The 27500-nt window shown below is 42.9% G+C and overlaps 2 protein-coding genes across 4 annotated transcripts in view; both read left to right on the forward strand.

The window, feature by feature from the left end:
• cd9a (CD9 molecule a) overlaps nucleotides 1–17774 on the forward strand; it is a 28513-nt gene extending 10739 nt beyond the window's left edge. For all 3 annotated transcript variants that reach the window (XM_048257815.1, XM_048257817.1, XM_048257816.1), the window contains exons 4-8: nucleotides 8482–8556; nucleotides 13121–13222; nucleotides 13507–13599; nucleotides 16025–16108; nucleotides 17127–17774. In XM_048257815.1, the coding sequence (XP_048113772.1) occupies nucleotides 8482–8556; nucleotides 13121–13222; nucleotides 13507–13599; nucleotides 16025–16108; nucleotides 17127–17192 (420 nt within the window). In that variant the 3' untranslated portion in view covers nucleotides 17193–17774. The remainder of the gene's footprint in view (nucleotides 1–8481; nucleotides 8557–13120; nucleotides 13223–13506; nucleotides 13600–16024; nucleotides 16109–17126) is intronic.
• Nucleotides 17775–26417: 8643 nt separating this feature from the next.
• si:dkey-88e18.8 (major intrinsically disordered Notch2-binding receptor 1) overlaps nucleotides 26418–27500 on the forward strand; it is a 5762-nt gene continuing 4679 nt past the window's right edge. Inside the window, 3 exon segments of the mRNA XM_048256169.1 lie at nucleotides 26418–26542; nucleotides 26544–27237; nucleotides 27407–27500. The exon segment at nucleotides 27407–27500 is cut by the window's right edge and continues 902 nt beyond it. Coding sequence (XP_048112126.1) covers nucleotides 26418–26542; nucleotides 26544–27237; nucleotides 27407–27500 — 913 coding nt within the window.

Raw genomic sequence — 27500 nt, forward strand, 5'->3', positions numbered from 1 at the left:
CAAGAAGTTGTGTGGAATCCTGTGTCAGATAAGGTCTGATCTTCCTTATGTTGCAAAGGATAAACCTACATAATTTTGCAATTGCATCATATCTAATATCAGCTGATTACACACATAAACTGTAAAATTTAGATTGCCCATACATTTGGAAATCCATCACCACCAATGGCAAACAAATAAATTCCAGAGAAAACAACAGTGGACATGTTTATTAGTGTGTAAAGCAGTCCCTCCAGGAATTCGCGATGTTGCGATCGCAACAATTAACGCAAATTCAGCAAATCCTCGTGAATTATGGGCGACCTCGCAATTTTGTCCAAACACCGCAACATTTTCGCAAATTTGACCAATCATCATGGTTTCCCCGTGAAATTTCACCTACCACAACAGTCCCTCGTGCAGAATATTAAGTCAGATGCCACACTCACTTCTGCAGACACCAGAGACTGCCCTATGTTCACTCCTCTGCAGTTTTAATGACAATAAATAGAAGGCTAACGTTAATGATCTGCTTTACTTGCGCATTTCTCAACCTGGTGTTGCTAACCTACCTAGGCTATGAAAGTAAGTTAATTAAGGCCTACTTTTACTGACATTTGAGTAGGCTACAGTATGCAACCCATTGGCAAACGTTTACACCTGGAGATGTCTTTTAGCTCGTGTCATGTTTGCTAGCCTGTGGGCTCAGTTGTGTAGTGCTACCAAAATCATAGAAATTAATAACATTGCAAGACATTTACCTCTTCTGTGATCCAAGAATGCTTTCATTCGAGTTATTTTTTTAACATTTATTTTAACTAATGACATAAAACATCCCGATTCCATCCACATATCGTAATGCACTATGCAAAAGTTATTTCCACTGTGAGCCAAACACAGTGAGATGCAAACCTTCCAATCCACTTAGAAATGTAATTACAGCTACTCTCACGTCCTTAAAGTGGCAGGCAGTCAATTAGGACGCACACACCACCAATGTAATAACATTAAAAGAAAAGTGTAGTCTAATAGTTTAAATCAATATAAAATGATTAGATACTTAGTTGGCTATTAGTAATTATGCAAGTCACAGAATATGAATTATTACAAATATATGAACTTAAAGGGAAACTTGGCAGGATTTCCTCCTCTGCTGGAGAAATTGTGCATTATGCTATTTCAAACTGTGGAAAAAGGTAACGATAAAGCACATGGATTTGTTTACAAGCTAGCGAACGGTTAGCATAAGTTTGGTTACGATGTTACAAGGTAAAACACGATTTAAAACGAGTTTCTTGTTTCTCACTTCTCTTTCCAGGATGGTAAGTCTCAATGTTGCAAGGTTGGTTTTCCGCCTGGGGACGCTAAGCGCAGCTGGGAAAGTCACCATTTTTAACAGGTCATTTAACCATCCAAATGATTTCTAAACGGGTTTATTACGTTGAAATAGTTGCCAAGTTCTCCTTTAATATGAATTACAACATATATGAATGTATTGAAACATGACATGATGCCATATTTTTAGGGGGCGGTCTTTTTTGGACAGTTCTACGAAAGGTTATACTGCTTTGTGAATTACCCCAGTCAAAGTATTTACACAAATAAAGTAGGCCTACTTTGATTTTCTGTAACCCTTACTATTTACCTTTACTTACCCTTTTTAATAAGCATCAAGATGATCAGTGTGATATTCATCTTACTAACATTAATTGCATTCAATGCACCTAAGAGACAATCAGTTGTTTCTCACACACACATTAATACCTTGCATCGTATACATCATAATATATCATTACACCTTCTCTAAACACACACACATGACTTGGTCAATACAATGAGTTAATTAAGAACCAAGGACATTTCTATCGTCATACAACACATGATTTGCAATCTACACACAAATGACTGAAACAGAAGTATCAAGACAACACACGGTTAAAGTATTACTAGTTAAGTTACTGTAATTATTATATATAACTAGATGTACCGCATAGTGGTACAAAATATGACCGCCGCTCAGTCCTGTACATCCGTTCCGCGAAAATAAATCACACTTCAATTTGTCTCCATATTTTACTCCATCCCCCTCTTGAAACTTTTGTGTATGCTTGTGTGGCATGCCTGAGTGTGTGTGTGCGGCTGCACAGAAAGTAGCCTACTGGTGCTGAAAAGGTGAATAGATTGTAGAATAGCCAAAGAAGATGTAGCATTGTTATAAAACCTTTAAAATCTCTAAACAATCACAAGTAGGGCAGTTCATCACAGTTCATCCATTGCAACTGGATTGATGAAAGGTCACTTACACCTGTAGGCTACATTGTATTTGGGAAAAGCAAAAGGTATCAGCATAATGTTATTTATGTATTTATTTATTTATTTTGTATGTATTTATAAACAAAAACATCTCTGTCAGTTCCATGCCGTTTTCAACAGCTATCAAAACAAAGGTCATTTTTGGATGGATGGATTTTTTTGTGAATGTTTCTTCTTCTACATAAGATTTTAGTCATCTTTAGTTCATGTAATACTTTATTGTCAATGCACAAATTAAGTAACAGTAGTCTGAAACGTTATTGTTAATGCACATATTAAGTAACAGTAGCCTAGTCTGAAACGAAATGCTGTTTTACATCTAACCAGTGGTGCAAATAACTGACATGTCCAAATGGGCCTTGATGAAATGCGTTAGCTAGACTGTTCATACACATTTTAACGGGCCAAAGTTGAAGAGCTTTTGTCCTCGTTATTGTTCGTGCAAATATAGGCTGATTCATGTTCCCTTGCATTGTTTAACTGAGGTCCATGGCTAGTCTGGCTTTCATCAGACCAAGCTCAATCTTTTAAGAAATCAAAAATAAATAGCGGGCAGATCAGGCTGGGTTCACCCAGCCTAGTCCATAGGCACCCGATATTGTTTTAATTTTTCCGATTGAGATATACACGCTCTGGCTATTCTAAATGCAAAATGCATCAGGGAGTTATGACAAAGCGGTAACTAACAAACTAGATCCTAATGGAAAGCTGTTAGCTTCCCTAAGCTACAGGTAGGATTATAAGGTAGGCCTATTTACAACATAAATTGTCAATAGGCTATGCTGGCGACACAAATAAAATCTCCTTTGGAAACCAATGGCTTTTTTACAGTATCAAAGCGGACTTAAACTGCCATATCGTGGCGAAAAAGTTGTAATAACATTCACGCAGCTCCATGAGTCAAGGGGAAAGTGCGAATGAAGTAGCCACTTCTAAATGGGACCCACTACACAGTAGCTTAAGGTGTTTTGCTAAAGCAGCCATAATTAAATGAAGGTGTCATTATTTGGATACTTCACACACACGTTTTTTAATTTCACAGACTACAACTACCAAGCTGTAATCAAAGCACATCGATTCCCCTCTCACACCCTGCGCACTTAAAACAAAATAAACAGGCGCCTCAGTCTCAATGCATGTATTGGCAAAACTGTATCAGACGATTATAGCGTTGGTAAATCTTCCATTGCACAGAATGATTTTGTAGCACGTGCAATAAATGACAGTCGAAAGATACAAACAGTGTTGCTATACATTTGTTTGGTATAACCGCATTTATAGTTTTCTACAAATGCAATCAATCAAATGCCTCCATCACTCAACCAACGCTAACGGTAACATTACCTAGGTCCTTATTGATATTACAAGATTAACGCACCTGCAGTAAAACCAAGCATGTCCGATAAACATCCTCAGATTTATTTCGCTTCAAGAAGAAATGGGAATTACACTTCATGTGAACATCATCCTATCCTTATTAGATGTTAAGCTGCGGTAAATTACAGTCCTTGTAGGAAGTGTCCATTTGTTTTTTCCAACCCACTTTAACTTCCAACAAAATTACGTATCACTGCAACGATGCGCCATCTAGTGGACAAACGACTACTTCGCCAATATTGAAAATGCAGCCATGATGATGATGATGAATATTTATTTTGGCTTTCTTTTAATCCTACTGAATTTGTAATTATGTATCGGCCGCTCTAATACCAATAGTATGTGGGTGCCTGTGTGTGTGCATGTGTATATGTGTGCACCGCCATTTACAGGGCAATGACTGTACAGTCACTAAATGTACACATAACCTAATTTTTAGACCCCCATGGATGAAATTTACGAAACTTGGCATACCCCAGAGAATGCCAGGTCAATCATACATATAAAATTTGGTGCAGTTCTGAACATCTTAACTGAAGATAGGGGCAATTAAAAGCAGAATAATATTGCATTTTCATTTTTACCGGGTGGGGGGTGCAAATCACAAAATGAGTGATTATGAGCCAGGTTGATGTGGGCCCTTGAGACCAACATACCATAAAAAGATTCTTCATCCTCAGTGCCACGGTTCAGGTAGTTATTTAGGAAAAACTTTTTTTTTTTTATGTTCAGGGCCCAGCACGGTGGGGGGTTGGGGGTGGTGGTCCCGGGGATCTAAATGAAATTTTCCGTAAAAGTCTAGTGGGGCTACATACCCACCAAATTTCATGTACCCCGGTGGTTCGGTGTCCCGGTATCAATGACCAAAAATTCAGGAAGTAGATGGCGGAAAAATTCTTGAATTGTGTGCATGTGTCGCAGGTACAAGTTTATGTTTATGTGTGTGGGGTGTGTGTGTGTTTAAAGTGCGTTTTGTGTGTTTGCCTGCGTGTATGTGTTTTGTGCATGTGCATGCACGCATTATATGTCTACTGTGTGAGTATGTGTCATACATTATGATTACTGTAAATGTATGTGTGTGCGTGTGTGCATCTGTTTATGCACATGTGGTGCACATGGAATGGGTTAACATGACCCCTGGAGGCAAACATACAGAAAAAAATGGTCATCCTAGGCCCTACAGTTCTCAAGATATTCACAGAGAACTGTGTCTGCCCTACCCCTCCTTTCGGGGGTTCCAGTCCAGCTGGGGCTACAGATCAAAACGAAAAATGACGGTTCCATGCTATCCATGTGGGGGTACATGCCCACCAAGTTTGTGTACCCCGGTCTTTCAGTGTCCCGAATCCTTGTTGGTGTACATCACTAAATGTACAAATAAATTATTTTATTGTAAGGCCCCCCATGAACGAAAGTACACAAAACTTGGCATGCATTCGGAGGGTGTCATAATGATCATACACTTTTAATTTTGTGCAATTTTGACCTTGTCAGCCAGAGATATTGTGATGAAAACACCTAATTTTTTTTGCTTTTAATTTTAACTAGGTGGCGCTATACATGAAATAAGTGGTAATGGGATGGGTTAACATGCCCCTTAAGACCAACATACATAAAAAGGTGGACCTCCTAGGCCCTACGGTTCTCGAGAGATATTCACAGAAAACTGTCTCCGGCTACCTACAGGCCAGTTGGTGTATAGTAACATAAATTAATTTATTGTGTGGCCCCCATGAACGGAATTCCACAAAACTTGGCGTGCATACAGAGGGTGTCATAATGATCCTACACTTCCACCTTCGTGCAGTTTTGACTATGTTAGGGTCACAGATACCTTCAATTACAACACCTCATTTTTACTTTTTGTGTTTAACTAGGTGGCGCTATACATGAAATGAGTGGTTATGGAATGGGTTGACATGGCCCCTTGAGATCAACATACAAAAAAAAAAAAGGTCCTCCTAAACCCTACGGTTTTCGAGATATTCACAGAAAACTGTGTCTGCCCTACCTCCTTTCTTTAGGGGTCCAGTCCAGCTGGGGCTACAGATCAAAACGAAAACGATGGTTCCATGCTATCCATGTGGGGTTACATGCCCACCAAGTTTAGGTACCCCGGTCTTTCAGTGTCCCGGGAATCATTGACGGAAATTTGGGCATGCTAAAAAAAAAAAAGAAAAAAAAAAAAGAAATCTGACTAAACCTATATGACGCGCTGCTGCGCTGGGCGTCATAATAATGTGTCTATTTCTCAATAACTTTTACAAAAATCTGCATGTCTTTGAGTCTTGATCATATTATCGATATAAAACATATTCAGTTTAAAACTAGCTCTATTAGAAGTTAGCTACCATTTGTTAACGTATCAGCAATCCAGTTGCCTGGTGTTGGCACATCACGGCACGGCAGCATTGCCCAAAAATGGCCCCATCGAGTAATTCTCGTCAAGCCGGTTAGATTTATTTGTGGCATGACAATACGGCAGAGGCAACCCAAAAGCCCGCCATTTAAGACATTGTCATTGACACTTGTCATTTGTTGTTCTTGGCTATTGACGCCATCAGAGGATTTCCTTAGCACTCCAATCTAGACTCTCCAGGCAATCGCAGATGCTAGCATGGCAGCTCGTGATTTCAGCCGCAGTGGTCGTGGCGGCTGCAGATCTCTGTAGATTGAAGAAAATCTCATGAGCAATCCGTCCAGACATTTGATGTGCAGCATCACGGATGGATGAGGGACCAGAGATATAAGGCAGGCTAGCCAAGGCGCTCATCAGCCCAATGGAAGCTGGTTAATCTAACTCTGACGTTGATGGTGTCAGCCGAAGCCTATTAATCAGAAAAAAGGACCAAGAATAAATACAGAAACGAACAAAAATAAATATAAATAAAGAGCATTACATTTAACTAGAAAAATAAATACAAAAAAAAAATTAACAGAACATTACATAAATTATTTAACATTACATACAAATACAAACAAAAACATGATGCCAGATCTTGAGCGGCGTATTCTCAATAGCCCTCAGAATCAGCTACAGACAACACAACCATGGGGGACATATCCAGTTTTGCTCCATGAATGTTACAGTTTAACCAGAGATTGTAACGCGCACTTAGGCCTAAAAAAGGCACAATGATATGACAATGACCAATCATACTGTTCTATCAAAGAGTAACGTTATAGTAGTCTAACCAATTCTGAACGGCGAAAAAACTTTAACTTTAGCTGCTAGTCGATGAAACTATGCTGTATATGTGTGTGTGTGTGTGTGTGTGTGTGTGTGTGTGTGTTATTGTGTGTGGGGCAGTCCCGTCCCATTGGTCCTAAACCCACTGCTGTGTGTGTGTGTGTGTGTGTGTGTGTGTGTGTCTAACTCCTACTGCTGTGTGTGTGTGTGTGTGCTGACGGCTGTGTGTGTGCTAACTGCTGTGTGTGTGTGTGTGTGTGTCTAAACTCCCTCTGCTGTGTGTGTGTGTGTGTGGTCTAAACTCCACTGCTGTGTGTGTGTGTGTGTGTGTGTGTGTCTAAACTCCACTGCTGTGTGTGTGTGTGTGTGTGTGTGTGTGTCTAAACTCCACTGCTGTGTGTGTGTGTGTGTGTGTCTAAACTCCACTGCTGTGTTATTGTGTGTGTGTGGTCTAAACCCACTGCTGTGTGTGTGTGTGGTTCAAACCCACCCCGCTGTGTGTGTGTATTATTATTGTGTGTCTAAACCCAATCACGTGTGTGTGTGTTGTGTCTAGGTCCAAACCCAATCACCATGTGTGTGTGTGTGTGTGTGTGGTAAAGAACCTGACTGTGTGTGTGTGTGTGTGTCCAAACCCAATGTGTGTGTGTGTGTGTGTGTGTCTAAACTCCACTGCTGTGTGTGTGTGTGTGTGTGTGTGTGTCTAAACTCCACTGCTGTGTGTGTGTGTGTGAACCCATGTGTCTAAACCCAATGCTGTGTGTGTGTGTGTGTGTGTGTGTCCAACCCACTGCAGGCAGTGTGTGGTCTGAACCCACTGTGTGTCCTAAACCCCACCCACTGTGTGTGTGTGTGTGTGTGTCCAAACCCACTGGCTGTGTGTGTGTGTGTGTGTGTGTGTGTGTGTGTGAACTCCACTGTGTGTGTGTGTGTGTGTGTGTGTGTCTAAACTCCACTGCTGTGTGTGTGTGTGTGTGTGTGTGTGTGTGTCTAAACTCCACTGCTGTGTGTGTGTGTGTGTGTAACCCACTGCTGTGTGTGTGTGTGTGTGTGTGTGTGTGTGTGTGTGTCCTAAACTCCACTGCTGTGTGTGTGTGTGTGTGTGTGTGTGTGTGTGTGTGTGTGTGTGTGTGTCTAAACCCGACTGGCCTAAACTCCACTGCTGTGTGTGTGAACCCACTGCTGGCTGTGTGTGTGTGTGTGTGTGTGAACTCCACTGCTGTGTGTGTGTGTGTGTGTGTCTAAACTCCACTGCTGTGTGTGTGTGTGTGTGTGTGTGTGTGTTATTATTATTGGCTAAAGGTGAACTCCACTGTGTGTGTGTGTGTGTGTGTCTAAACTCCACTGCTGTGTGTGTGTGTGTGTGTGTGTGTGTCCACTTGTGTGTGTGTGTGTGTGTGTGAACTCCACTGCTGTGTGTGTGTGTGTGTTGTGTGTGTGTGTGTGTCTAAACTCCACTGCTGTGTGTGTGTGTGTGTGTGTGTGTGTGTCTAAACTCCACTGCTGTGTGTGTGTGTGTGTGTGTGTGTGTGTGTGTGTGTGTGTGTGTCTAAAACTCCACTGCTGTGTGTGTGTGTGTGTGTGTGTCTAAACTCCACTGCTGTGTGCCTCCCTCTCTGCAGTTCTTCTTCTTCCTGCTGGTGATCTTTGCTGTGGAGGTGGCAGCTGGAATCTGGGGCTTCTCCAATCAGAGCAAGGTCAGCTCCCTCGACCCCCTCCCCACACACACACACCTCTGACCAATCAGTGCACACCTGGCTAACAGGATGGGGTTTAGCCACAAACACCCACACAATACACACACACACACACCACTCTCTCACACACACTAACACACACTCGCTCACACTAACACGTCTTCCTATGTGCACATCTCTCTGATGCAGATATCAATGTAGGCCAATAGAAGAGAGTTCAAATTCCCGTACTCAAGGCCAGATGTACGTACAGTGTTTCCCATACATTGACTAATCTGTGGCGGAGTGCCACAAAATCAAAACCGGCCGCCACACATTAATATTCTATGTTTAATTTAATGTAATTTAATTTAAATTAAATATAAGATAAAATCCTTGCATTGCATTTTTACACAGCATTTCCTTGCCCCGCCACGCTCTCTCTTGTAGCCCGCTGCCCCTCCTCTGCATGTGCATTTAACAAAATATTCAGGATTGTTGTTGCCACATAGAAGCATTGCATAGAAGACGTCTGGCTAAATTGCTATTAAACCGCCAAGCATCGCGACCATGCTGCGCAGATTTGTTCAAAACTGTTGCATTTCAGTTAACTCTGATAAGGTCTTATCACAACATAGTAGGCTACATTGAGGAGACTCAATTTACGTTACGTTACGTTATGAGGAGACTGAAGTTAAGTTATGCAATCAAGAAGTATCTCAAAGCTAACGTTAGAATACTGTTTGGATGTTGAATTTAGCATGCTTAGCCTACTTACAGCTGCTTGTCAATTTCGTTGAAGGGCTCATTTTATTGACTCTGACACTGAATGTTTGCAAAATCCCGATGTAAATGGAAAAGTTTTTCCAAAATTCAAAAGTGCTTGTCCCAGGGAGAAGTACGAAGCTTTATTTTAACTATGTAGAAAACGTTATGAATTGCATCCACACATCAGCAGCCTTTTAACTGTGTTACAATTGCAAGTGTTCCCTCACGAACGTCTTGAAGTGCCAAGCACTTAACTAGACCTATACACAAGACGATCTTAATCGCTTTCTCTGCCTTTCTCCGCCCATAAACGCAATTTACCAGATTCCAAAAATAATTCAGTGGAAATGCATGGATTCAGTTGTTTCCAGTAGCAGCAACTGGAATCCATGCATTTTCACGGAATTATTTTTGGAATCTGATCCCTTATCATACTTGTTATGGGTTATGCAAGATACCATCACTGTCGTGATCCCATCGTGAACGAGCAGTGGGCACAAGTTCTTCCAGCTGATAAATCAATCTTCCATGTTAGTAATGGAGGAGTTGTGATGTACTTGGGCATGTTTGGCTTTTAGACACTAGTCTGTCGCCAATAACCACATGGCCTGTGCTGTCTCAGAAGTGGACTGATGATCTTTTCAGTTTGCTGCAGTTTGTATTATATAAAGGATTCAGTGATGCAACTAATCAAATAAAGTATGGCATGTATTGGTGTGGCATTTATGCCATCCGTTTCAAAAAGTGATGAAAGTAATTATATGCAGGGAGAAACAGACAATGAAAAGGAATCCAAAATCCTATCTCACATTTTAGTGACATTATTATCAATTGTCCTGTTCCAAACTCCAACATAATGATGTTTTGAGATATAAGGGATTGGTATAGCTGAGTAATATTCCAGCTCATCTCCACGTAGCTTTGTGTGTCTGTGTGTGTGTGTGTGTGTGTGTGTGTGTGTGTGTGTGTTAGTAGTGCTGTGCTATGTGTGTGTGTGTGTGTGTTGTGTGTGTGTGTGTGTGTGTGTGTGTGTGTGTATGTGTGTGTGCGTGTGTGTGTGTGTGTGTGTAGCAGAGGTGGGAGTAAGTCACACATGTGCAAGTCTCAAGCAAGTCCAAGTCATTTTTTGTGACAGTCAAGCAAGCCAAGTCAAGTCATTGCTTGGGTCAAGCAAGTCAAGTCAAGTCATAGCCAAATCATACAAATTCATGATGATTTACACATGTTTTCATTTTAAAATAAGCTACAATAGACTAGTTATGAACTGCTCGAGTTTTATTTGTAACAACACATTGCATTCATTCAAGCCACATAGCCTACATCTGAACGGTTTATAGAATAAGATGAAATGTATACAAATAAAAATAAATGCATTTCAAGTAGACCTATTATAAAATAGCCTATTATTGTTTATTTCAATTAAATGCCTCAAATATTAGGTAAGCTGATCAAGAAAGCAAATCTTGAAAATATATTCAAACAGTTCAAGTTACACCTGTCCTGACCTGTCACATCTCTAGGGACCCAATAATGTTGAAAAAGTGAACTAATCAATCAATGAAACGCTGCCGCCGCAATGGATTTTAGGAGGGTTTAGGACCATCAATGCTATATCATATTATACATAAGCCTAACATGTGAAGTAAGCTACTTTTCTATGCTGATTGCTGGCAGTTAGCTAGGCCTACTTACTGTTGTTAGCCTACTACTAGGCTTTAAGGTACTGTATGGAACAGGGACGTGTTTAAGAGGGAGGGAGAAAGAGAGGCGCTTACTTTAGATTACATTGGTAACTTTTTCGCTATACATCAAGATGAAACTTAGACAAGAAAATGTTTCACTTTGCCATTTCACACATTTTAACCTAATATCGTGTTAACTAAAAAGCATAATAGATTCAAAACCAACTCTTAACATGCCTCAAATTTGACGTTAGGTTTTTAACACGACTAACTTCTGACGGATGAAAATCAACGTGGTGGTGGTTATGTGGCTATTTTGCACACTTGCAGACTGCTGTTCATTTCTCCTTTGAGTTGTCAGATACATCATCTGTGAAGCCAAACAATATTATGTTTTGGTATAAACGTAGAGCCTTCCATATTTGCAAGTTAGACTACCTCAGTTTGTCTCATTTGATCTGGCACTTGCTGTTGGTCTGTCGCGTCACTTGGTAATAATGACAGGTTCGCTCGCTTGACGCATGCAACAGCACCTTAGCAGATTTTCTAAAATCGTAACATTAACTCCTTAATATCTATGAAAAAAATAAAAAGTCAAGTAATTTCAAGTCATTTGTCTCAAGTCTAAGTCGAGTCTCAAGTCATGAATAGCCAAGCAAGCAAAGCAAATAGCAATGTCAAGTCGAGTCTTTTATACATGTTGATCAAGCAAGTCTCAAGTCCTAAAAAATCTGACTCAAGTCTGACTCGAGTCAAGTCATGTGACTCGAGTCCCCCATGTCTGGTGAGTAGTGCTGTTCTGTATGTGTGTGTGTGTGTGTGTAGTGTAGTGTAGTGCTGTGTGTGTGTGTGTGTAGTGTGTAGTGCTGTGCTGTGTATTTGTGTGTGTGTAGTGCTGTGTGTGTGTGTGTGTGTGTGTGCTGTGTGTGTGTGTGTGTGTGTGTGTGTGCTGTGTGTGTGTGTGTGTGTGTGTGTGTGTGTGTGTAGTGTAGTGTAGTGTAGTGCTGTGTGTGTGTGTGTGTGTAGTGCTGTGCCGTGTGTATGTGTGTGTGTGTATGTAGTGTATTGTAGTGCTGTGTGTGTGTGTGTGTGTGTGTGTGTGTGTAGTGCTGTGTAGTGCTGTGTGTGTAGTGCTGTGCTGTGTGTGTGTGTAGTGAGTGTAGTGTAGTGTAGTGTAGTGCTGTGTGTGTGTGTGTGCGTGTGTAGTGCTGTGCTGTGCTGTGTGTGTATGTGTGTGTGTGTGTGTGTGTGTAGTGTAGTGTAGTGTAGTGCTGTGTGTGTGTGTGTGTGTAGTGCTGTGCCGTGTGTATGTGTGTGTGTGTATGTAGTGTATTGTAGTGGTGTGTGTGTGTGTGTGTGTGTGTGTAGTGCTATGTGTGTAGTGCTCTGCTGTGTGTGTGTGTAGTGAGTGTAGTGTAGTGTAGTGTAGTGCTGTGTGTGTGTGTGTGCGTGTGTAGTGCTGTGCTGTGCTGTGTCTGTGTGTGTGTAGTGTAGTGTAGTGTAGTGTAGTGCTGTGTGTGTGAGATAGAGAATTAAATGAAATGAGATTCTGTAGCCTGAGGCTCTTTACTACAGCTTCACTGAGAAAGAGAGAAAGGGAGGAAGGAGGGGTCAACACAGCTCTCCACTCAGCTCGAGCCTGACAGAGAGGGAGTCTGTGTGTGTGTGTGTGTGTGAGACAGAGAGAGAATTGTGAGCTTGTGATCGTGTGTGTGAGAGAGACAGAGGCACTGCGTTTATTTTTGAGTGTGTGAGAGACAGAGAAAGAGAGACAGGGAGATTGTGTGTGTATGTGCATGTATTTGTGTGTGTGTGTGAGAGTGCATCTCATTCTTGCTCACAGGCTCTTATCAGCAGAATGTGACCTTGGTTATGAGATAGACCTGACACAGAGTTACACACAGGTTACAGCTCAGAGATGTGAGCACATCTATTACACGGACTAAAAACATGAGACTTGTATATAGTGTAACTTATACCCTCCCCCTAATGTTGTATACTGACATGACTTGTACATCACTTGTGTACTTATACACCTTCCCCCTTATCATGTATGCTGACATGAAATCACTGTGTGTGTATGTGTGTGTGTGTGTGTGTGTGTGTGTGTGTGTGTGTGTGTGTGTGTGATGCAGGTGGTGGATGATATCACTCAGTTTTACAGGGAGACCATTGCAAACTATAAGAAGAATCCCGAGGAACCCCTGAAGAAGACTCTCACTCTTATACAGCATGGGGTAATGCCTAATAAATACACACACACACACACACACTCTTTCTTATATAGCATGGGGTAATGCCTAATAAATACACACACACACACATACACACACTCTTATACAGCATTGGGTTATTGCCTAATAAATACACACACACACACACACACACACACAGTTACACAAATTACAGAGTGAGACTAAATGTTATTTTGTCAATTGTGTATTTTGATTTATCATGTTCATTAATGATTGTGATATGTATTTTTTGTGCATGTTCTATGCTTTTGTGTGTGTGTGTGTAGCTGAACTGCTGTGGTCTATCTGGAGATCCGTTTGAGTTTGATGCTGAGACCTGTCCCAAGAGGCAGGGCCTGCTGGATGAATTCATCACCAAGGTAACGGACTGGAGCCCCAAATCGTGGGTAACCATGGGAACCCTATAGATAGACAGCGCTCACGACACACACAGACATGGCTGAGAGCCAGCTCATCCCACAGCACCGTGTGACATTTCACAGTGCGGCGACGCTCACGATGTAAGCATGACATAAGTGCCTAAAACTGGCCTGCAGTAAGCACAGCAGGATGATCTCAACAAAGCTCTAGAGGAGAAGGCCATTGCAAGATCTCAACACAGCTCTGGGGGAGAAGGCCATTGCAAGATCTCAACACAGCTCTGGGGGAGGAGGCCATTGCTGTAATCTTGCTCATAATGCAGCTAAATCAACATAATGCTGCTGCCGCTGATACCATAGTTAGGCTGCTAAGGTCATTGTGCAACAGTTTAAGGGATTTCTTACAAGATAAGGATAAAACCGTAAATACTTAAGGGAAAATTTTAAGGAAACCTTAAGGAAAGTATAAAAATTAAAATTTAATGTGGCCTTAAATCAGCTTTTACGGGAAACTCTTACCCTAAGGTGCTTCGTGCACCCGGGTCCTGGCCCTCTTAGCTGACTCTCTTCTGAGCGAAGTGCAAGAGCAGCCCATCTATCCCACTTCCACTTGGAGGAGATTACCTGTTCCGTACCTTACCTGTTCACTGTGTCAGTGGAGGAGATTACCTGTTCCGTACCTTACCTGTTCACTGTGTCAGTGGAGGAGATTACCTGTTCCGTACCTTACCTGTTCACTGTGTCAGTGGAGGAGATTACCTGTTCCGTACCTTACCTGTTCACTGTGTCAGTGGAGGAGATTACCTGTTCCGTACCTTACCTGTTCACTGTGTCAGTGGAGGAGATTACCTGTTCCGTACCTTACCTGTTCACTGTGTCAGTGGAGGAGATTACCTGTTCCGTACCTTACCTGTTCACTGTGTCACATGCTCTGGTGTTGCAAAGCCACTCCCACCGCTCCCTCTCATAGCAGACATTGCTGACACAGAGTCTCTGCTCTGGGCAACCCAGGGCCATGGCCAGCTACCAAACATGCTGGACTCTCAGCACATAACACTGCTGATATGATACAAAACACTAGCCAGCTCCAATTTACCCCACCCACAAAATTTGCGGTCGGGGAATTTAGTCTGGACTTGTTCCACTGAGAAGTCTCTATGCCCTTACCAGAGCTGTGCGCACCAATCAAATCATCTGGTGGCCTTTATGCGATGATAGACAGATGAACAGTGATGCCTGGTCATTCAGTCATTCAGAAGCTAGACGTTTAGATTTCGCTATCGTGTCAATTGTACAACATATTGACAGTGCAATAACTTTACAAAACAAACAGAAAACAGTGATCAAGGCATCTTCAGAGTAATCATCTTTTTTCAGTGATCAAGGCATCTTCAGAGTAATCATCTTTTTTCAGAAGAAGAATGTTTTGGCTGTTCTCCCTACGGGATTTGCATTCAGTATTCCGTTGCTCTGATTGGTTAGTTCTATCCAATTGTGTGCAGAGACATTTTAAGTAAGTAAGTATAAGTATATATCCTCTTTTGATCCCGTGAGGGAAATTTGGTCTCTGCATTTATCCCAATCCGTGAATTAGTGAAACACACACAGCACACAGTGAACACACAGTGAGGTGAAGCACACACTAATCCTGGCGCAGTGAGCTGCCTGCATCAACAGCGGCACTCAGGGAGCAGTGAGGGGTTAGGTGCCTTGCTCAAGTGCCTACTGGTTACAGGTCCGAAGTGCTAATCAGTAGTGCTAACCCCTATTTTCTCCCTGTATCAGATGGAACAGGTCCCATAATCACATCCCAATAGTTCAGTCCCAAACTCAAATTCTCAATAGAATTGAGTCTGGCTATATCAGGCTAGCGAAACACATCAAATTCCTGCAGCTACCAATATAAAGACACCCTGAATGGGTGTTGATGTCTACCACTTGACTTTCCTAACATTTGATATTGCAGTCTTGATCATATTTATTCCATGTAGCTAAATGTAGTGCCTAGCCATCGATATGGAGTAATAGAGACTGTTCTTATTTCAGTAGACTAAACACTGACTTAGCTTGTACTTAGCTGTCTAATGGCACTTGAAGTTAATCAGATGAATAAACACCAGCTGCCTCTCTCCTCCCTCTTTCTCCTCTTTCTCTCTCTCCTCCCTCTCTCCTCCCTCTTTCTCCTCTTTCTCTCTCTCCTCCCTCTCTCCTCCCTCTCCCTCTCTTCTCTCCGTCTCTCCTCTCTCTCTCCTCCCGCTCTCTTCTCTCCTTCTCTCCTCTCTCTCTCCTCCCTCTCTTCTCTCCCTCTCATTCTCTCCTCCCTCTCTCCTCTCTCTCCTCTCCCTCTTTCTCTCCCCTCCCTCTCTCCTCCCTCTCTTCTCTCCCTCTCTCCTCCCTCTCTCTTCTCTCTCTCCCGTCTCTTCAGAGTTGCCCGGACGCCATTGATGAAGTCTTCAACTCCAAACTCCACATCATCGGCGGAGTGGGGATCGGCATTGGGGTTGTCATGGTAACGGTCATTCACAGTCTGCCCTTTGTGTTCCATAATGGGTGGTCAACCGAGACCATTATGACATCAGAGCCACTTCCCTGTGTGTCACTGCATGACAAGTAGGGTTATTAAAAGCAGACTGACGCTGGATGATGATCTCATAATAAGCCTTGATGGTCACTCAACTACATAGTGACTTAGATTACTTTAGTATGTTATTTATTTGAATATAATCCACCTAAAATCATTTAAACAGCATCACTCAATCTGATCATGACAAACAAAGTTGTAATGATAATGGTTTATGATACATAATAATTCTGACATAATATTCCAACCATTAGAAAGCCCAGTTAAGAATGTTTTGCTATCAGTGGGGTAAAAAATGATGCCATGAAACGTTTAAAATGGCATTAGATAGTAATAATAGATGATTAGGACACACAGTGATGGTGTTAACTCTGAGAGTGATCAAGTTAGTATTTCTGTTTTTGGGATGCAACTCTCAGTAACCCAACTCTCGCCAGATGAATTTCGTTCCGCCTAGCTCCACTCCTCCATCTGGGATCGATCCATTGGAGTGGTGCTTCAGAAGGCTGGGCCTTATCAAAAATCCTTGCAAATGATTGGATAAGCCACTTGTCCGTCATCTATTGACGTACTACTTCAACCACTCACATCAAAGCCAACCCGTGACGCTGAGAACAGTCTCACAGCCGCTTCTACGCTACGTCACATCTATGAAACTCCTGCCCTGCGTCCTGATTGGCTCTACCATACAATCTGGTGCTGAAATCACTCTTAACGGAAGAGGTCCCAGATGGATGTGAGTGGAGCTAGGCGGAGCGAAATTCATCTGGCGAGGGTCAGGTTAGCTCCTCAGTGGGGTATGTTCAGAACTGATAGCTTTATTGTTGTTTATTATGCTGATGTGTTATTTTCCTGCTATAGATCTTTGGTAATTAATCTCTTCAGCATGTTTTGCGACAAATAGAGTTGTTGTTTATGATGATGTTTATGCTGTTGTTTATTGCAGATCTTTGGGATGCTCTTCAGCATGATGCTATGTTGTGCCATCAGAAAAACCAGAGAAATTGTCTGAGGGGGTCGTCACCATAGATACGACCTGAGTGTTTGTGTTGCATGATGTCTGTCCTGAAGCACTCAAACATGACCTCATCCGTGGGGGGGAGCCAATCGGAGCACAGCGAGAGCCATGTGATGGTTGAACCAGCCGGGGCGTATCAGCGTTCCGCAGGTGGGTGAAGAGCGCACATCTGTGCCAATCGTTAGCTATTTTAGGGTACACTCCGCCCACCTGAGCAAAGCCGATTCGCTAGGACCTGCACCGTCATGCTTCGCCTGATTTGTTGGAACTCACATCCTTTTCTGAATGCTGCAGTCTGATTGGTTGGAGTGCTGTGACCATCAGTGACCATAGTTTATATGTAAATGATGATACTCTGCACATTGTGAGCGCCTTTGAGTTTGACTCTTTTATAACTTTTTTTTTTTTGTGTTTTTATATCAATCATGAGGTATTTTTAAAACGAAGCTGTTCGAATTGTGTTATACATCGTGTTTTTTCTTATATTGTTATGAACTTTATACATGATCTATCTTATCTAAAACATGTTTTCTTGCACTTAACTGACAGAAGAATAAATGTCATGTCTGACCACAACATCTTGTCTGTTTCAGTGTGTGTGTGTGTGTGTGTGTGTGTGTTTGTGTGTGTGTGTGTGTGTGTGTGTGTGTGTGTGTGTGTGCGTGCGTACTTACTGTAATGACTTGGTAACAGATACAGTAAAGCTGTAAGGAACACAGATGTCATAGGTGTGAGAAAGACATGAGAAGCGTTGAGACAGCTAGACTGGGCAAAACTCAACACACACACACACACACACACACAGACATCTATTACAGCTAGACTGGGCCTTGAGGAGAGGCATCTCTGATGACATCTATTACGGCAGGCGTCAAAGCAGCCATCTGGGAGGCACACGGCATCTTCAGATGTCACTGGGTATTAGAATCACAAAGCGCTCATATACCCGAGGACACTCACTCTCAGGACACCCACACCAATGACACAGGACTTAGTGGCTGATTAATCCCTTTGCATTATACAACGTCCCAGACAGTGTCACACTCACACATCAGAGTGGTGGCATTGTGGAGGGTAGATACCATGGTGATAATGTATTACATATTACCATGGTGATGATGTATTACATATTACCATGGTGATAATGTATTACATATTACATTATGATTACATATTACTATGGTGATAATGTATTGCATATTACATTATGATTACATATTATCATGGTGATTATGTATTGCATATTACATTATGATTACATATTACCATGGCGATTATGTATTACATATTACATTATGATTACATATTACCATGGTGATTATGTATTGCATATTACATTATGATTATTACTATGGTGATGATGTATTGCATATTACATTACCTGTTTTGAAATGAACAAAATTCCACAGGTTGTATAAAAAGACAGTTATACATAGAAAAATAAATGAAAGACAACTACATACACTCAAATGCTGTAGGACACGACATGTTGTAATGACAGAAAATGCATATAATACACATCATTTTACTTTGGGATTCCTGAAATGAAATACCATACATTTGTTCAGAGATCTTACAAAAACTCCCATAAAATACAGCAGTGGTTCTTAAACTTTTTGTCCTGTGACCCCCCAAAAAACATGGGCCAAGTCTCGTGACCCCCTCTCTCTAACCGGCAGAATTTGGTTTAGAAATGTTGTGAGATGGACATTGGAAGCAGAGGCAGAAAATGTCTTCTCTCATAGGAAGGTTATGTCAACACCAAAGGCATTATGTCAATGGCAGCCTTTGACTAAAAACCCTTTAGAAAAATGTCTTTAATCCAAACTGCAAATCATTTTGCGACCCCTCCAATATTTTTGGCGACTCCCAGTTTAAGAACCGCTGGATCCAGGAATACATGCAACATACACCACATTCCTACCCCATTCACAGCACATGATTGTCAGTTCCACCCAACACACACACACCCTGCCTGAGCGGCATTAGTACTTTCACAGCATGTGTAATTACAAGGATGGAGGGTCAATTATGGAAAGTCACACAGACACTTAACCACGAAGCTGACAGAAGTCTGGGGTGTGTATGTGCTTTGATCTCCAGTGTGTGTGAAAACGTTTCAAAACAGGAAGGCCTGCATCAGAGGAAATTTGATTGTGTTTACCATAAACACTAAATCTTACGGGGGAAATGTTAGTCTGCTACTCTGGGGTCAGAATGTGTGTGTGTGAGAGAGAAAGAGTGGGTGTTGCTTGTAAAGGTTAACACCTGAAATGGAAAAACAAGTTGATACTTGTCTGTGTACAGGCGCCGAGAGGCTTGCCCAGTTCTAGGAGAGCCACTCACTCTGTATACACTGAGACTTCCTGCAGGAGGGTGGCTGATGGAACCTAGACAATTAGTTTAGTCTTACTGTTCATGTCCTGACACAGAGACATCTTGTAATGTAATCATCACGACACTGTTGTAGTTACATTTGTATATTCAAGCCCCTCAGTATTATCTTATGAGTGGATTACAGTATATTTGTCCAAAAGAATTAAAACAAAAGTTTCTAACTTTCTTGACCCCAAATCTGTTCAATCTATCTATTCAAACAAATCTGTGTTTGCATTTCAATTTGCTTAGCAGGTAGCGAGCTTCCCACTCAAGCCAATATCTGAAACACCAAAAACCCAGAAACCAATCCCAGTGATCATTTGGCATGGGGCAGGCTTATGATGCTGTGTATGATGATGCTCTATGATGACACACACAGGAGTATGGTTAGCTGTGTGGTAATGGTAGAACAACAGTCATGTGCTATGCACGGTCATGTGTTTTCTATGGAGTTAACTGCAGTCAAATCGTTTTAAACGTAAGATGTGTTTGCTGTACTCCCAAAAAGATTTGGTAAGAGTTTAATGTATCATTTTAAGTTTAATCTCACTGCTGGTGTACCCTTAGAAATGGGACGTGAATGAAGGGTCCCCAGGGGAAGGACTGTATAACTCCACCTATGATTCCGTCTGTCAAAGTGATGGAAATGTTTGATGTGATATCCATTTGAGCACACACATCTGGCATCTCTTTGTCCCATCTGTAGGTGTAGCATCAACATTATGGGTGGAAATCACAGAGTATGTTGTGGTATGATACTGTCACGATACGTCGTCCACAATAACGAAAGTATCACCATACAGTGATTCTGTGGTGCTTGATACATTATGACAGCATTGTTAATGATACCTCCCGATATCTATGTACCTGAAGAAAACAGGCCTAAAAATGCAACAATCAGGAATTATATGTCTTTTTGCATGGAGTCATGAAGTACTGACTCTGGTTTGCAGTAGGAAGCTTTACTGCAATACTGATACCTCTGGTGATACGGAATACCACAAACACCTCACCATACAATATTGCAATATTACAATATCAATATACATTCCTACCCCTAAAAAACATTACCTCTGTGCTTATGTGTCATTAGAGAATGCACAGTGTGTGTCTGACTGTGGTGTTTGTGTGTCAATTAGATGCATTGTGTGTGTTATTTTCCTAGCTGTGTGTGTTGTGTGTGTTATTTCTAGCTCTGAGTGCTTGTGTGTGCTCTGTGGACTGTGTGTGTGTCATTTGCACCTCTTGACTGTTCATGGTTTGCCTGCTTAACTCTGCATGGCGCTGTGTGTGTGTGTGTTTGCTTGCTGAACTCTGCATGGTGCTGTGTGTGTGTGTGTGTGTGTTTGCTTGCTTTGTCCAGCCCTCTGTGTGTTGGTCACATGGACTGTGTTCTACACCTGTTGGTTGGGTGATTGAACTATGTGTGTTACAAGCTGCTCAGATACTGTAGGTACGTGTGATGAGTTGTGTGTTGTGTCTGTGTGTGTGTGTGTGTGTGTGTGTGTGTATGTGTGTGTGATGAGTTGTGTGTTGTGTCTGTGTGTGTGTGTGATGAGTTGTGTGTTGTGTCTGTGTGTGTGTGTGTGTGTGTGTGTGTGTGTGTGTACACTCAGGCTCTGCTGTGGGGGACTGAAATTTGGCTTTCTAAAAATGGCCATCCCTGGAGATGAATTCCCCGTTGTCACAGGCAACAGGCTTTGAAGACTGCTCAGAGTAAACTTGGCCAAACTTCCTGTAGCTGTGTGTAGTGTATGAGTGTGTGTGTGTGTGTGTGTATGTGTGTGTGTGTGTGTCTGTTCACTCATTATCTGGTGGTCAGTCAGCAGCTTGATGATTAGAGAATCTGGCTGTTATTTTCCATCGTAACCTTTGCACTACTGACTCCTCATTCCCTCTTCTCTCTCTGTGTCTCTCTCTCTCTCTCTCTCTCCTTCCCTGTCTTTCCCATTTCTCTCATACTCTCTCTCTCTCTCAACCTCTCCCTTTCTCTGTCAACAACTTCCAAAATGGATTGAAGATTGTTCCATAAACCTTCCTCACAGAATTAGAGTCAGATTATCAGAACAATGATTACGATAAACACACATGCACTCATATTACAAATTCAAAAACATTGTGACTCACCTCTAAACCCAAACAAAATTGGTTGACTTTCTTGCCCAAACATTCATAATCAGACCAGGAGTTAGGCACGCAAGTATGCACTTGCATTAGGGAAGTGTGCACGTTCAATATGTAACTACGCATAGAGTATGCAAGCACATTTACAAGTGCATTATGTGTACACATGCAGTATTCAATATGTAACTACGCATAGAGTATGCAAGCACATTTACAAGTGCATTATGTGTACACATGCAGTATTCAATATGTAACTACGTATAGAGTATGCAAGCACATTTACAAGTGCATTATGTGTACACATGCAGTATTCAAACACAGTGTACGATAAGTAAGTATACTACCATTCAAAAGTTCCTGGTGTTATTACTGGTAATGGGCTAATGTGGAGCTGCCAGTCAGCCAAAGCCCAGAGAAGAGACCTTGGGATGGTATGAATGCAGAGTGGAGGAGGAGGAGGAAAAGGGAGAATAGAGGAGAGAGAGAGGCCACGAGAGGAGAGGAAACAACCGCGGACCACAGAGGAAGGGTGTTTCATCCCAAGACCCCGGTCTGCAAAACAACATGACTCACCAACACACATAAAGACACACTCACGCTATGGGATAATAACTGATAAGTGAGTACTGGTAAATACACACAACCTCTGCTGAGAAAAATATGTGTCGTTGTGGTTGAGTGTGTGTGTGTGTGTGTTTGTATGAGAGATACAAATATGAGAGGGTTTTGTATGAGAGACAGAATGTGCGGAGTTCCCTGGAAATCAAAAAACAGGGCCCGGATAAGAAAGAAAAACATTAGCCAGGGAGAAGAGCCAAGAATGTTGCAGCTCATCTCGTCGCAAATCTTTGGTGTCAATTTGGCTTTAGAAAACCTTTTTGCAATTATGCAAAAACTGAAAACTGCTGCTCTGATTAAAGAAGCAGCACAACTGGCCTTTTTATAACACGCTGAGCATCTGGAGGGACAGCTACTGCGGATTCAATAAAAAAGCAAAAAATGTCCAGAAACCAACAACTTCCCTCTGACACCTGTCACTCTAGGCTTGTTCTGCATGAAAATTGAAGGTTTTTCCACATGAAACATGGTCAAGAAAAGGTGTTCTGCTCTCTCCACTGAAGACTGAAAACTGGTCTTAACCAGAATAGAAAGCAGGAGGCAGCGGTGCACAACTGAGCAAGCGGTCAAATACATTAGAGTGTCCAGTTTGACAAACAGACGCCTCACAGGTCCTCAACTGGCAGTTTTGCAAAATAATACACCTTCAAAACACCAATGTGTCAACATGGACAGAAGAGGTGAACGTTCAGGATGCTTCCTAGATGGAGTTGGGGAGAAATAGCCATATCTCAGACTGATCAATAAAAGTAAAGATTAAGATGGGCAGAAAACCTTCAGAGGAAGACTAGAAAAGGTGTGAAGGACAGACAAATGTAAGGTGTTCAGATCACAAAGAAGAACATTAGTGAGAGATTGGAGGAGTGTTTGACTCCATCTGCTCAGCATTGTGGAGGGGATGTGATGGCCTGGGTTGTGTTGGTGCTGATACAGTGGAGGATTGCTACAGGATATAAAGGAAATTAAACATGGAGGGATATCAATCCAGTTTGCATTGTGACACCACACACCAGACCCTGCGACGATGCTTATGGAGCCAAATTCCTCCGAAAAGGGGACATGTGACCCAAAGCACAACTCTAAACTCGGGGAAAAACACGTAGAGAAGAAGCAGTCAGCTGGTATTCTGGAATGGACATTTCTAAATGATCCCATACTTTTGAACGGCAATGCTCACACAAACACACATAATGGCTGTGAGTTCTCAGAGTGATACCTGAGATACTGATCTTCATTCTCTTTGGGTTCTCATTGACTCACGGAAGTGAATATTGCTGAATATTGCTGACTCACGGAAGTGAATATTGCACTGGTAACGAAAGCTGCAGGATCAAGATCAGGGCCACAAGGTTGTAGTTCCCTGGTAGCACACACACACACACACACACACACACACACACACACATAATTAGACAAATACTACCTCATAATAATACTGGAAAACAAATAGTCATAGATAGCAGTGGACAGAACTAACAAATCTTTATCACAACCGTACAGTACAGCCAAGTCATTAAAATGAAACAAAAAAAGAACACAGATTAGCCTGTCAGCACTTGGCCTCTCTTATAGGCTGATAAGGTTAAAATACTCTTCTGTGGAAGAGAGCTAGAGTTATGTTTAATTTCTGGATGATTAGAGTGGTTTGGCAGCAGTTTGTGATGGAAGTTTCATTGTGTTGTTTTACTGTAAGTTAAAGAATGCGCCATGCCATTGCCATCTGAGTCACTCACACGTTCATCTTCCATTTACAAAGAAACACACAGATTGGGACATAACAGGATTTCCCAGACCTGCACTCTCTCTCTCTCTTTCTTTCTCTCTCTCTCTCTCTCTCTCTCTCTCTCTCTCTCTCACACACACACACATACACACACATTGTGGATGTGTAGATAAGAGATGTAACTGAATCATGGTCCAGTATCGGCGAGTTTCACCAGATATTAAAGGAACAGATCTACTCAGATCTGAAAATCTGAACCAGTGAAGTCTGTTTGGAATAGATCAGAACTTTACTACTATAAATCTGAACTAGTGGAGTTTGTTTGGAATAGATCAGAACTTTACTACTATGTGTTCATTATAGACAGGTCAAAACCCAGAGCGATCTGATTAAGGTCGATACCAAATTGATCCTTTTTCTCGTAGAATCCATTTCTGCTTGGGACATTTTTATATCACACATAGTTAATGAGATAATTTGCATATTTGGATACATTAGCGAATATAAATGCATAATAAAGAAATGTATTGATAATATGGCTGTAAGTATTATGTGACATTCAAAACAGAGGCGGTATGATGTCACTCTGTATGTAGGTTAACTGCTCCCTCTAGTGGCTATCCGAAATAATGTTGCCGGGTTGGCTCATTGTCATGCTCTCAGTGTCCTCTAGCTGTCAGCTGTAGACTACTCTGCTTTACCTGCTGCCATAGCCAGCTCCAGCAGTCAGATGCCAAACGCAGAAACTGAAGCTCAGGGTAGTCCACTCCAGACAGACTCAAGAGAGGTTTTTTTAGAGGTTCTCTCCACTAGACCATCTAGCGCAGAGCCATGACACTGCTGATGGGCGTTTTCAGCATTCACACACACTGTACAACAATGACTGTAAAAAAGGACTTTCCACAGTCCCTGGGATACACACACACACACACACACACACACACACACACACAGATGTTCATACACACAGAGACACAATCAGAGCAGGTGATAGCCGACACTAGTGTGAATTTGGCCCTCATCCCTCCCCATCTCCAGCTGTTCTACTGGTTTCAGACCCACTGCTATTATATTAGGAACTTTGGCTAAATCATCAACACATGTATTAAACCTGCTCTGTTCCTGATAGCGGCTCCCATAACATGAGTCCAGTGCATTGGTGTGATGGCCCTTTAATTAGACCCTGTTTACACTGTGGGCTCACTTGGTACTTTCAACTGCTTATGAATATGTCATGACATGTGATTGGCTGAAACAGACCTGCTGGAGACTGATTTGAAAAGCACTATCTCAGCTTTTTCACTTAAGTGCTTAATGGAAATGGTGTGTGTGTGTGTGTGTGTGTGAGAGGAGAGAGAGAGAGAGAGAGAGAGAGAGACTACGCGTGTGGGTGCGTGCGTGTGTGTATGGAAAGAGTGATAATAGCTTTTTAATGTTTCATAACATTAACGGCATTCACGTTTAGATTTAATGACAATCATCTTATAAATGCCTAAATATTTATGAGGCATAGAGAGAGAATGATAGAGAGAGTTAAAGTTAAAGGTAGTTTAAAGGTTGTTCAAGAAGTTCCTGAAGAAGCAAACAGGACTGCATAGCCTAGTCGCTCCTGCCCGGCGCAAGGAGGGAACCCGTCTTTCCCGGTGGGTCTCTTAGGTAACTCACACGCATTTCATTCCATCCCGCGAGCTTTCTCATGACCCGGTTCTGTGTGACGCGCGTGCGACTATTTCAAACGGTACCGAAGATTCGGCTGGGAAAAGCTGAGGATGAGAGGTTCATTTCTCGCGCTCTGCACCGATTAGGCTACTAGGGTCGTTGTTTTAATCGCTACTGTGTTTCAAACGGCATTTTGCTCGGATGTTCTTCAGACGGTCTTTTCCTCGAGTGCGAGTGTTTTTCTAAATTTGCACTGGACTGCAAATAATTCGGGACATTTAATAAGGTCAGGGACTTCTGTGGTGCCTACATGCATTCTGCAGCAGCATCCCTCTCTCCAACATGCATGACTAAAATGTCTGTTTTGCTTTTATGCTATTAGAGAAACAACTAACGAACTAGACGTAGTCACTCTGTAGTACTGTAGTTTAGTAGTCTAGTCTAGATTGTGTGTGTGTGTTGTTGTGTGTGTGTGTGTGTGTGTGTGTGTGTGTGTTGTGTGCGTGTGTGTGTGTGCATGCGTGCGTGTGTGCATGTGCAATGTAAGCTTAATTTAATGTATATAATCTGCATGAGATATGTGCACTGTGTATAATTACTGTCTGCATGTTAATGAAGTCATATGTAATAGTGTGTGATGGAAGTGTGTAGAACTTCAGTGTGTGAGAGAGAGTTAAGAGTGTGTGTGTGTGTGTGTGAGTGAAGAGTGTGTGGCGATGGCGGAGCGTGTGGAGAGCCCCCAGGTCCTGCTGGAGATGCTGGACATGCTGTGTTAAGGCTGCAGGGGCTCGGCGTGTCCACGCTGGGCGTGTGTGAGCCGGAGCGCTAGCCCCGCCCTGCGGCTGTGAGCTGCGGTCACTGCTCTACTCCACGGCCTGCCGTGACCCCTGCTTCCCCGCCACCCTGTTCCGTGGCCGCCTCCACCCGGCCGCTACGTCCAGCCTGTCGGCCGCCGCCGATGTGGTCTCGCTCTTCAACCTCATCACCATCACGCGGCCGCCTTTCTACACCCTCCCCCTGCCCTACGACAGCCAATCCCTGGCCTTCACACCCGCCTCGTTTGGCTACGCGGGCTCTGATTGGCCGGGGGGCGTGGTGGGGGCGGCGGAAGGCGGTGCCACGGCGATCGAGGGTCAATATGAGGCGGTGTCCGAAGCCGCAGGGATCAGTTCGATCGCGCACACACACGCGCTCGCGCACCCTTACACACACACGCTTGCGCCCAGCATGCAGGATGTGCAGAGCGACTCTGCGGCCAGTTCGGTGGTGATGGAGTCTGGCGCGGCCAATGAGAGCGAAGGAATGGAGCGCGTCACGGCCAGGAGGAACATCTTTAAGGCCGACTTCCACAACGTGGAGCCCCTAGACGCCACGGAAACCGGCCAGCAGTCGGGCTCCTTGGAAAGCGTGGACGGCCAGATGACCGTGCGGAACGAAGACATTCTCTTCCTCTCGCTGAAGAACCCATACCCTGATCCGCACGCACGGGCGCCGCCAAGACACACACTCCCATGCGCTGCATTCGGGAGGTGCAAGGTCAAGCACTCCAGAGCTGGATGGCGTAGATGGCTCCTCCTACTTTGGGCCCTCGGCTCGTGATTGGCCAGCCGCACCACACGCCCTCCCCCAGAAGAGCCACAGCCTCGAGGACAGCACCAGAGACCCTTCGCTCGGAGACGCAGGGGCGCCAGTTACGAGCTGAGAGGTTCCATATCGGTGGAGTCTGCCGTCGGCGGGGCGGGGTCCGGACAAACAGGTCTGGCAGAGTTCTGGCCAATGGGAACTGCCCATGGATATTC

This window comes from Alosa alosa, chromosome 11 (assembly GCF_017589495.1).
Source record: "Alosa alosa isolate M-15738 ecotype Scorff River chromosome 11, AALO_Geno_1.1, whole genome shotgun sequence".
In the NCBI taxonomy this organism is placed as follows: Eukaryota; Metazoa; Chordata; class Actinopteri; order Clupeiformes; family Clupeidae; genus Alosa; species Alosa alosa.